The following is a 12499-nucleotide window of genomic DNA, read 5'->3' on the forward strand; positions in this document are numbered from 1 at the left end:
GATTAAAAAAACAACAACTTTACTCTAAGTTAGTTTTTAAACCTGAAATCTAGCCTAGTCTGAAATGTTTTACAGATAGATAGAAATATAAAGTTTAAAGTAGATTACAAACAGTCCTCTATGTACTTGACTAGTAAACAAATACAACCAAATCTGTAAAAATGTAAACGAAATGTTCTGCATATTTGATTTGATTTGATCTGTTTTCAGAGTATTTTATATAATTTATTTATTTATTTTTAATTTTTGTTATTTTATGTATGACAAATGCCAGAGGCAAGATTTAGAAAAATCACAAACAGAACTTTTTAGAAGCAGTTGACTTTCAGTCTATAGACAAAAGCCGTCGACTGACCAAATACCAAAATTCAGGATATTTCATCTATATATTTTTTTGTTTTGTTTTTCAAGTTCACAAAATCGTTTCACTGACTTTTTTTGTTTAACTTACTTTACTTACTTTTTTTAAAATTTACTTTGCACTTTTCTTTACGTTTCTAGTTTTTATTATTTTTTCAGTTAAATAAAACAAATCTAGTTTTAGTTTTTTGCCTGCTTTCAGTTAACTATAAAAACCTTGGTTATTTTTGATAGAAAAACAACATGGTTTTAACATAATTTTCCCTTTCCTTTTCAGTTAAATCTAATAATGATAATATATGATTTATTACTACTATATTTGTGATACTATATCTGTCTATCGCGTACTTTGTCATGTATAAATCACACAGGCATACAAATAAACATTTGAAGCTGTGCAATGAACTTGTCAAAGCAGATGTGCAGCTGACATGGTGTAAGGGAACACTAATAGCGTTTGGCTCTGAACGCACAAATAAAAATAAAGACTCATTCCTCTAAAGTCAGACAAAAGAGCACTCTAACGGTATCCCACATCTGCGAAATACAATCGCTGCGATGCTCCAAAAACGCAGAAGCATGCCTGGTTTGGCATCTGCTCAGAGCCATCTGTGGCCAATCCAAGCCCCTGAGCGCTCCGTGAACGCAGCTGAGTGCTGGTGACGGTTCTCGGGAGCAGCTTAGTCAGAAACAGGAGTGACCGCTAGCTTCATGACAGCCGTGCAGACGTGAACTAGCGGGAGCGGAACATCTTTCGCAGGGAAGAAGGAGCGGGAGAGACAGAGGGAGAGCGAGGGGCAGCTGGAAGGAAAGGGGGCGGCTACTGGACTTTGCTTTCCTCGCGTTTTAAACCGAGTAAACACTCGCATCGATTTCGGGCTAGCCCCTTTTGAAGACCTCAAAAACATAAGCTGGAAGGTTAGCTAGCCGCCGCCATCTCTTCTCAGTCGGAGCGACCGCCGTGTCTTCCACACCATGGGGAACGCTGCCACCGCCAAGAAGGGCAACGAGCTAGAGAGCGGTGAGTGCGAGCTGTCGTTTGAACTCAGCAGTGTTATTGTGTTGCGTTTAGTCATCTCAACAAGATGCCACGAAGCAGCCAGCTAGCCTGTTATAACTAAAAACTGTTTAAACTACCAGCCAGAGTAAAGCAAGGGAGGGCCGTCCGTCCGTCATCACCCCCCGCACATTCCCACATTGCACCGACGCTGAAAGCACTCTCCGTTTAGATAGAAAAATGAGCATGAAGGATTGTTTTTGTGGTTCTGCGAATGTATATCCATTTTTTTTTAAATAGGGGGGCTATTGAAGGTAGCTATAGCTCCAAGAAGACCCCGGGATTGTTGTGGTGTTTTGGCATTCAGGGAGGTGGGGAAGGGGAGCCCTGGCAGTGTTAGGAGACTATTAAAACCTGTTAAGTAGCCAGGAAAACAGTGCGTGTCTATTAATGGCTCTCTGTGGTCATTTCAAATATTAAAAAGGCGGTTTGCATGCAAACTGGAGCACAAGAAAGCCTGGAAGAGCAGCTAGCCTGCTAACTTTAGCTTTAAGTGGTGGTAGTGGTAGTGGTGGGGGGATTAGCCCTCAGAAGGCCCCTGTCATTTCATTGCCTCTTGATGGTTGTAGCTTTCCAGGGCCTTCATACACTGACACACTCATCAGCGACTTGTATTTGTCTCATGTCAAAATCCCTGCTTAATGAGTAAAAATCCTAAGCCTTAGCATCACCTCGCCACCTCTTTTGTTGTGTCATCTCGAGCTTTATAATGCTTTGGCTCTTGCTGCATATTTGACTGCAGGCTTCTTCTCAACAATAACAACAGCAGCTAGTTGTACGAAGACAGAAAGTTTTCACAGATGGTCTTAAATCTGCGGCAATAAACCGCAGGCTCTTGGGTAATTGTTAAATAAATAGACAGTAAATTTTATCTGAAGGCAGCGTAGGATTGTTCCTGCCCCGGGCTCTTCACTGCCACATTTTATTCTGGGCTGCATAAACAGCAGCATGACCAAATATGGTGGAGAAATGACAAATGCCCTCTTTCCATTCATAAAGCCTGGACCTGCTGCCGTCTTTCCAGCATTAGGGCCGCAAGCTCCCCAGAAAGCACACTTTAATAATGTCACTCATTTGTTTAGAGTCCCTTTGCTAATCTTACTGTGGTAAAGGTCCATCAGGGCTCACTTCTCACACTCAGTGTCATTGACTGGAGCAGCTTGTCATCAGACCTTCGTCAGAGGATAAGGGGTATTACAAGCTTTGAAAGGTTTGACGTAGCTCAGACTAGGCCAGTGTTACTTTGTGCTCATATGCTTTTATGTGTGCAGCTGGTCATCATTGAGCATCCCCTTGCTCTTAAATAATAAAAAAAAATCCTCTTGTATTTGGCTACAAACAAAAACACGCCCAGTGCATTTTCTTACTCTTAAAAAAAACAACACAAAGCCGAGAACCATCTGGGTTGAGTTGTACACTGAGTTTGTTTAAGGTAATGCCACTTTATGATGCAGTGATTGTTGAGATTTATTGACCTGTAGAGAGACACCAGACAGGCCCTGTGCACAGTTCCAAGCAGACGTACTCAGGCAGACGGAGATGATCAGATCAGCTATATTATCTATACTGCCAAGCATTTCCGCTGAATGCAACTATGATCCCTAGATCCTGGGCCATAGCTAACTGTTAAACCCATTTAAGCTGACACTGTGCTCCGAGGGGCAGATTTGTCTGGAGTGTAGCCGTCCTGATAAGACGACCTGGTTACCCACAGAGCTGCACGTTACCTGTGTTTACTGTACATTGATGCAACGAGCTGGACCGGTTGGAAGAGCACTGACACGGTCACACTTGGACGGAGAGATTAAACACTCGCCATCATGACACCTGTTTTATTTCACAGTGCGCGTGTACTGTAGTGTAACTGGATAAGCCAACATAACTCAACCATGTCTTGCTTGTGTGGAGTTTGGCATTGATCTCAGAAAGGGCTTGTCGACTGTGCTAACTTTACTCTATAGACACGCAGCATTGCAAAGAGTATTGAAGATTTCAACTGAACAGGTCTAAACCTCACAGTTTGTTTTTTCTAACCCCCGCACTGAATTAGAGTTGAGACAGTATATTCCTCAAGTTTTTGATATACTTTTTAGATGCTTCATTTATTTCTCTAACAAGCTGGATATTTTTTTTCTAATGTATTTGCAGACCTTGGAATTGGAATTTATGCTTAGTTTGTGATGGGTTATTTAAGCAAGGGTAAAAATGTGTCTTTAACTTTGACCTCTGCAGTTTGGGGCATTATTTTCTTATTTTTAACAGATTAAAGTTTATAAAAAGTCATACTAGAGCTAAGAAAAGTAATTAAGAGAATAGATGATACAAGTTGGCAACAATAGAATATGCAGTGAAACAAAATTTGGTTTTGCAGCTCTACAGATGTTTTAGTTAAAAGTATAAAAATTCATATAAATGGTAACAAAAAACACAAAACGATAACAATAATGACTCAATAGTACAAAAATATTGCGCAGTGGTTCAGCAGGATGAGTGATGTGGCATCTGCAACAGCATCTGCTGTGAAAATGTATAATGGATGATATACAGGGCACTGTTAAATGCAAATAAAATCTGTATGCTATGACCTGCCAGTCAATATATCCAATGGAAACTGAAAAACTGTTTTATTTTCCCTCATAAAAATGCGTGTGTTGAACTTAATACCAACAGCACGCTTTAAAAAGTTGGTGAAGGAGGATGTTTACTGCTGTATTGTATCACCTCTTTGTTTTCACAGCCCACTGGAACTAAGGAGACCGACTGCTGTTGTTTTGAAATGGTGCTGGAAGTGACTCGGATAGCATGTGTCTGATTCTTAGAAACCAGAACCTCATTTGACAAAATCACTATACTCATGTTAAAGACAAAAACACCCAAATGTCTTGGTGTCCATAGAGTTTATCAACAAAAAGTTATTGCTAAAAACCTTCAATTCCAACATTGAGGTAGCCACTTATTACTGTACCATAGCTGTTCTTTTTTCAGTGAGAGTGAAAAAAGAAAGAAGATGCTTTAAATAAAAAAAGTTTGTAGTTCAGATTAGATTTGTAATGTTTTTATCTTTGCTACAGATTATCTTTTCAGGCTGATCTAGCACGCATGGCTGAATTTCTGATACAGCTTTTTTTAAAACACCATAGTAGGCAGTCAGTCGCTTCTTCGATTCCTCACGTGACTCTCAGCTCTGTTTTCATTCCTGTTGCTTCTATTCACTACACATGCTCCATGTTTGTTGACGTGTTATACTTGTTTTTATGTACATGAACTCTATATTTCTCTCTGTTTTCTCTTTTCCATCACATCATCCGTGTGGGTGATTGTTCCTGCAAAACCTTGGTGATCAATAGAGACCTTTGGTATGCTAAATTCCTCCAAAGATGACCAGAATGGCAAACAGAATTGGTCTTATTGTGAAAACCTGCTAGATGTGCTTGCTTTTTACTTTGTCCTGCTTTGAAAATAATTCAGTATTTTTTGTTATCTGCATTCTCTCAATCTGGATATCTGCTGTGTGTCCCATACATTGGTTTGTTTATGCTTACCATTTTATGCTTTGTTTGGTAGCCTTCCCACAAACTCCTTGTAAGTGATGCACAAGATGCTCAGATAAACTTTTCCCTCTCATTTCTGAGTGCTGTGGTCCTCTTACCGTTTTTAGTAAGGCTACAAAATAACAGAGAACGTTCTGAGTGTCTTGGAATGCATCACTAGTCTGCTTGTTGTGGATGTTGCTGTCTTGTGTTTTGTATTTTGTCCCCCTCTTTAAACTAAAGTATGTGATACTTTTAATATATGTTTTAATTCATATCCAGATGAGAGTTGATTGCCCGTATTGTTCTCCTCATTTGTTCCTTTCCCTTCTATAACAATGCCCTTTGTTCTTTTTGCCAACTATAACTTTTGTACTCATAAGCCAAGCTCTTTTGGCATAAAGAAGTGTATGCTGACCGCCGGTCTGTCCTCTTTATCTTTTAGTTAAAGAGTTTCTAGCCAAAGCCAAAGAAGATTTCTTACGGAAATGGGAATGCCCACCACAGGTCAGAATCTCGAAAAGTTGAACTCGCTATTTAAAGACTTGGCACACGAAGCAGGCTAACATAATGTTGTTTCAACAGAGCACAACGTGCCTAGATGACTTTGACAGATTAAAGACGCTGGGTACCGGCTCGTTCGGTAGAGTCATGCTGGTGAAGCACAAAGGAACAGAGCAATACTTCGCCATGAAAATACTGGACAAGCAGAAGGTCAGTGGCAACACTGTCAAACAGACAGTAGTGTTGACATGAGCGGGAACCACACAGTGACGATGAAAGTGAGGTGGCGCTAAACACATCCAACAAATGGCTGCTAATCTTCTTAAAAAAATGACATTATAACCCGTTCTTGTTGTATTAAAAGGGTTACTGGGGGACACAAGTAAAATAAATTATAACTAAAAGCTGCCTTTGCTTTCAGTGTTCAGCCGCGTCTGTTGCTAATGTTAGTGAGATTTGCCCGGCAAGGTCATCTTATCTCTTTATCTGTCAGGTGGTGAAACTCAAGCAAATAGAACACACATTAAATGAGAAGAGGATATTACAGGCAGTGAGCTTCCCCTTTCTCGTCAAACTTGAGTACGCATTTAAGGTACAGTATGATTTTTGGCATTATATAATTAAAATTCCTTTATTTGAGTCTCAGTAAAATTAAATTGTGTTTTTTGGCCCCTCCCCTCTTGTTTTAGGACAACTCCAATTTGTACATGGTAATGGAGTATGTTCCAGGTGGTGAGATGTTCTCACACCTAAGACGAATTGGAAGGTTCAGGTTAGTTTTCTTCTGCAGTCTCCTGCAGTTCGTCATATAGACTTTCTGATATTACTCGCGCGTGTTTGTTTACGACTCTAAACAGAATTATCTCTTCTTCCGTTCCAGTGAACCACATGCGCGGTTTTATGCCGCCCAGATAGTGCTGACATTTGAATACCTCCATTCACTAGATCTCATATACAGAGATCTGAAACCCGAGAATCTTCTCATTGACCACCACGGCTACATTCAGGTGAGCCAGAACGCAGATCAATACACCATTCTGCTGTGTTTTCTGTGTGTCCACACTTGCTGAATAAACAATGTGCGACTGACTTCCAGGTGACAGATTTTGGATTTGCTAAGCGGGTAAAAGGCAGGACATGGACGTTGTGTGGGACACCGGAGTACCTGGCTCCGGAAATCATACTCAGCAAAGTATGGACGTCATTTTGTAACTTTATTTTTTCATTACTTTTCTGCACTGTATCAAAGCATTTTTTCTTACTTTAGTCATTATTTGATTAATATTGAAAATCAGTGATGCCACACAGAAATCAAGCTGCTGTTGTGTGACTACATAGGAAGAAAAGGTTTACAGCTTATCTTTTAAACAGCTTGTCTGTAGGACTGCAAGCAACCTCATCACCGTTTCCTTTCTAGACATGTAGGTGAGCTTTAAGTGTCCGCTGCAGCTCAATGGAAGTGGACCTACTGCCTGTGTAAATAAGAAGGGCACATTCTAACAATGCAAAACTTTTAGTTATAGGTGATACAGTAATAACAACTCCCAGGCAACTTTAGGTACAGATCTCCATTAGGTTTCAGAACTGACTGAATTCTTCATTTTATATAGATTCTGTTCTCATAAAGGGATGGACATGGTCAACAATACTCTGTGATGTTTAAACAATGCTCAATTGGTACTCGGGCTCAAAGTGTGCCAAAGAAATATCCCCCACTTCATTACACCACCACCAGCAGCCGGATACAAGGCTGGATGAATCCATGCTTTCATGTTGTTTTCACTAAAACCTGACCAAATTTTGGAGCAGAAATCGAGACTGATCAGACCAGGCAACTTTTTCCATCTGCTATTATTCAGTTTTGGTGAACCGGTGTGATTTATAGCCCCAGTTTCTTGTTCTTAGCTGACAGGAGTGGCACCAGGTGTCCTCTTCTGCTGTTATAGCCAATCTGCTTCAAGGTTCAGTGAGTTTTGAATGCAGTTGCTGTTGACTTCTCATTCTCTTCTGGCCTTTGGCATCAACAAGACATTTTTACACAGAGAACTGCTGCTTTCTGCATAGTTTCCCTTTGTCAAACCATTCTCTGTAAACCCTAGAGTTGGTTGTGTGGGATAATCCCAGCAGATCAGTTTCTCAAATCCTCAGACCAGCCTGCCTGGCACCAACAACTATATTAAGGTCTAAGTCACTTAAAACACCCTTCTTTCCCATTCTGATGCTCAGTTTGAACTTCAGTAGGTTGTCCTGACCGTGCATAAATGAATTGAGATGTGCAGTATGATTGGGTGATTAAACATTTGCGTTAATGAGCAGTTTTGACTGAGAACGTTTATGAGTACCGTTTCATTTCTGCTAATGGATGCTTGTAAAGCCTAAACACTGGTCTCTAGATGAGTCATATTTTACAAAAGTTTCTATGACAAAAAAATAAAAATCATCATTAAAAGAAAAGGACTGTTGCAGGAATTTATCTAGAGGGAACAGAATTGTCTGTGCTTGCTATACAAATGTCTTATTTCTATATACAAAGTTCCAGTTTTCTAACTGCAGGTCAGAGTAAAATCAGTGGTGAAGTGCAGATTCTTACAATGCAACTAACCAAAGCTCCTGAGTGTTATTATCCAAGTGCAGCTGCGGGAGCCATTTGGAAGTTTTCTCAAGTGATAAATTATAATGAGAAAGTCTTAAATGTCTTAAAAACAGCCTACTTTTTCACCAATTATATACTAAAAGTGTTTTTCTTCTTGTGTGTTACTGTTACATTAACATGTGTTATGTTCGTTTTAGGGCTATAACAAAGCTGTGGATTGGTGGGCCCTTGGAGTCCTCATCTATGAAATGGCAGCTGGCTACCCTCCTTTCTTTGCAGATCAGCCTATTCAGATCTATGAGAAGATTGTGTCTGGAAAGGTAAGAAGCTGCTTCTTTTGGAAATGCAAACATGATGGCATGAGGAGCAACGGTCATGCATGATAGCTAAGTTAAATTAAATGTGCACGAATGCTTTAACTACTAGAAATGAAATCCTAACACTTGCGGCCTTTTCAGGTTCGGTTCCCGTCTCACTTCAGCTCCGATTTAAAGGACCTGTTGAGAAACCTGCTGCAGGTGGATCTGACCAAACGCTACGGCAACTTGAAGAATGGAGTCAATGACATCAAAGGACACAAATGGTTCGCCACAACAGACTGGATCGCAATCTATGAGAGAAAGGCAAGATACCAAACACACATTAAAGTGACACCATACAGAATTAGCTTGTAGAGTTAATTACATATCGATTTACACCCTTATTTATTTATTTATTTATTTATTTATCTTCTAGAAAGTTTCTAAATACTCTTAAATCAATTTTACTACACGGTCCTTTCTGACTGTCGTTACTTAGTTGTTGCATGCACAGTATTTACTTAATATATTTATTTTAATTTTTAACTGGCCAGTAAAGGTGTGGGGTTTTTTCACTTGGAAATCACCCAGCTTTACTGCACATGGTGCCACATGCCAGTTTGCAGGCGTGACATTGATAATGGACTGTTTGGATAAATCTAATTAGTTATTTAGCTTGGGCTTAAATCTTATTGACTTCCTTTAGTTTAGCTTAATATGGAGTCACTATGGTTTTTTTTATTAACTTTGTTTTTGCACTCTTCTACCTGTGATTTGTTATAAGATGAAAATAAGCAGCGTTCTCTGTTTAAGTTAGTCCAGTAAAACTCCAGAGTAGTTCCTCATGAGCAGAATTGCTTCCTGGGGTTTTATGAAGTAAAAGTAAGATAAAGAGCTGCAAAAAGGAAGAGAAGCCGTTTTGTATTTACAGTGAAGTTGGAGCCTTTTCTTTGTGGACAGAAATTCAGTTGCTTTGCCTTTAGTATATTGCTGTATGGCAGTGTTAGAATGTAATATCTTGGGCCAATCACTGTGTAGTCTCACTGTAAGTTGGCGGGCACCCATGCTGAGTTTTTATGAAGTCCCAGTGAACAAATATCCTATTTGAATATTCTGGTCCAGCTCATATAAGCATATTTTGTTATTTTTGCAGAGGTCCTTTCTTCTCTTTGATCATTTTGTTTTAATATGTATTTTCATGATGGAATAATTATGGAAAAAAAGTAGACATCTGACTACGACGAAATGATCAGATTAATTGTATAACATTTGTTTCTGGATCCTGGCGAATGTCACATGCTTCTGCGTGTAAGGTTATTCTCTGACATGTAGTAAATCCAGAGCAGAGGGAGTTGAACGGGCAACTCTGAAAAAATGCCACAGTTTTTGTCTTTAAGATATACACGTTGTGTTGTACTGAGTGCATCTTTGAAAGTAGTGTTCAGTAAGTGATGTATTGAAGCATTACAGATGCAACTCTGTTTGAGAAAATCATCCAATCACAGTTTGTCTTTAGTCTCAGTTATGTGTATTATGTATTTGAATAAGCTGCAATCATATGACTTCTGTTAAATAATGGGTAAAATTAATGTACAAACACAGTACAAAGAGCAAGTTAAAAGAAAGTTAAATATAGATCATATAAATTATATTAATTTTATCAAGGATAATGCTTTGTCCGAAGAGGTCACATATACAGTGTTTGCCAGATGGCTAATTTTTAACTGTTGTCCACAAGCCAGATGTAAACAAACAAAAAATAAATAAATAAAACATACTGAATGACTTAAATTCAGTGCATCATTTAGAAGAAAAATAAATATTTGTAAAAATTAAAGTAGAACTTAATGCGTAGTTGAGTCAGCAACTTTTAGCTTTTCTAAAAATTTTCTAAAATTCCTGTTAATTAAAACATCTTTGCAGACAAATATTTCAGTGACCTAAGTGCGTCTCCTAGAAGCAAAATCAGAAGTTTTTCACTCCAGTACCATGGACATGAATGAAGCTTGGAGTACCAAGTGCCCGACAGCTGTGAGATCATTTGCCATTTCCCCTGCAAGGTTTTGCATACAGGGCAGGTATTACCACTTTCGAAAAATAATTGCGTTGGGGATAACGGCTCTTTTGTCCCCATATGTTGATCATTTTCCAGAAGCCTGCATTACTCACCCTGTTTTTTTAACTCCCATATCTTTGGTTAAATTAATGTGGCTACTTTTGTGATTTCAGTGTGTCTTTGTGAGCCAGAGTTGTATTGGCTTATTTTTACAAACGTCTGAGTTGATGTTGGAAAATTCTTGCTAGCGGCCATTGCATTGTTTTTCCGTAGCCTTCATGCATTAATTGTCCTGCAGTTTGTGATGTGTTTTCAATAAGGTACGTGTGCTGCTTTGCAGCACAGACATAATATGACTTGGCTGACGTTGCTTGCCCTACATCCAAAGTATTTCCAAACTATGAATGATGATCCGCTTCTAGGGACAAGCTCCACGTCGTGCTGCGCCAGACATTTAAATTTTGTTTCGATGGTCTGTTACCTGGAGTATATCACCCCAGTCAAGTGCTTTCAGGAAATGTGATGCTGAACAGTTATGGGAAGTCAAACTCTCAAATGATTGAGATTAGAATTTGAGTCATTGTGCAGCCCTAGTCCTAAATCCTGTTAAATTAGAGGGGACAAAGATAAAAGTACAAGCGATACCAGAGGTACCCATTAACCTGTAACATATTTGATACATACAGTTTTTCATCATCATTGTGATTCTGCTCTTTTGGGGGGGTTTTCTCCCATAAAACCTGAATAAATTGGACAATGCACTTTTAAACAATAAATTGCAAAAATTTTCAGAAGATTCAATGAACAAATTCTCTGAATGATTTCTTGGTTCGGGCTTTAAAGGGTTAACTCTTTGCTATGCATCAGCTGGTTTGTACAGTGTGTGTCTGATTATGTATGAAGGCACAAGTGTCTATATCTGTGGTGTGGAAGCTCTTCAGATCAGATGCTTTGAAGATGATTTTTAAGATGGGATTAAGATGTCTAATCAAAGGATTCATGCTTTTGTGCTTTGTTGTACTCATACGACGTGAATAAAGTAGTTTTAGGAATGAAAAGCAGACTTTAGAGGGAAATTTAGATGTGTGTGCTCTCGTATCTGCACACCTGGTGAATTGTTACACAAACTGCAGAGTTGACAGTTTTTGTTAAGTTATTAAAAACTGCCTCCATTGTAGAGGGAGAGGCTTCAGACACTAGCTATTTGACAGGCACATCATTTAAGTTGACAGCATTCGGGGTTTGCCAGGACAACAGATGCTGTCTACATTCACTGTAATACAATACAGTCTTGACTGCTCTACTGACAAGCCAGTGTAGGCATAAATATAATATAATCTCACCCAGTAAAACAAGTCTTTCTGTTCTTCTGCAGGTTGAAGCTCCATTCATACCAAAGTGTAGAGGCCCTGGGGACACCAGCAACTTCGACGACTACGAAGAGGAGGAAATCCGCGTTTCTTTAACGGAAAAATGCGCAAAGGAGTTCGCAGAGTTTTAGGACGTGAGAACATGGATATATCAGGGAAAATAAGGGGATCTTTGCACTCTTCTGAAGACTTGGGATGGAGCAGAGACCATCTTTTTCAGATCTACTACATAGTCCCTTCATTCCACAAGGCTGAATGAGGTCGCCATGATCCTTGGGTGCCGATAACCTGTCACCGTCACGTACACCTGCATATTATAGCAGACACATCACTTTTCTCTTTCTTTCTTTTGGTTTTTTTGTACTTATCCATTTTTTTACTTTGAAGCAGTTAGTCTTGGATGTTGTTATCCCCTATAAAAATGTGATATTTTTCAATTTATGAGGAAAAACTGACAGTGGCCAATAATGATACGCACGTTTTGGGTTGTAGGGATTCCCGTCCAGTTGTCAGCAATGTAAATTAAGAGTGTGCATCACATTTAGATTTTGTCTTAGGTGCAAATCTGTCCAGACATTTGACAACTTTGACTGATTAAAGGATGACCAAATGGGAAAACGCTTGGTGACACAAGAAGAGAGGTCCTTTCCATTCTTTGCTTTAAGCCTTAGAGAGCCAAATCCTTAGATGAGCCCCCCTCACCCCCATGTTCACTGTCTCCTTTGCATCG

At 39.3% G+C, this 12499-nt stretch overlaps 1 protein-coding gene across 1 annotated transcript; it reads left to right on the forward strand.

Moving 5' to 3' along the window:
* The first annotated feature begins 996 nt into the window (after positions 1-996).
* prkacbb (protein kinase, cAMP-dependent, catalytic, beta b) lies at positions 997-12041 on the forward strand. The gene is made up of 10 exons (XM_006786410.3): positions 997-1381; positions 5393-5454; positions 5533-5661; positions 5945-6043; positions 6141-6223; positions 6332-6458; positions 6548-6643; positions 8242-8364; positions 8503-8667; positions 11775-12041. Exons 1-10 carry the CDS (start codon positions 1336-1338, stop codon positions 11898-11900), a joined length of 1056 nt encoding a protein of 351 aa, XP_006786473.1. The 5' UTR covers positions 997-1335; the 3' UTR covers positions 11901-12041.
* The last annotated feature ends 458 nt before the right edge of the window (positions 12042-12499 follow it).

This window comes from Neolamprologus brichardi, chromosome 18 (assembly GCF_056152115.1).
Source record: "Neolamprologus brichardi isolate AB-2024 chromosome 18, ASM5615211v1, whole genome shotgun sequence".
Lineage (NCBI taxonomy): Eukaryota > Metazoa > Chordata > Actinopteri > Cichliformes > Cichlidae > Neolamprologus > Neolamprologus brichardi.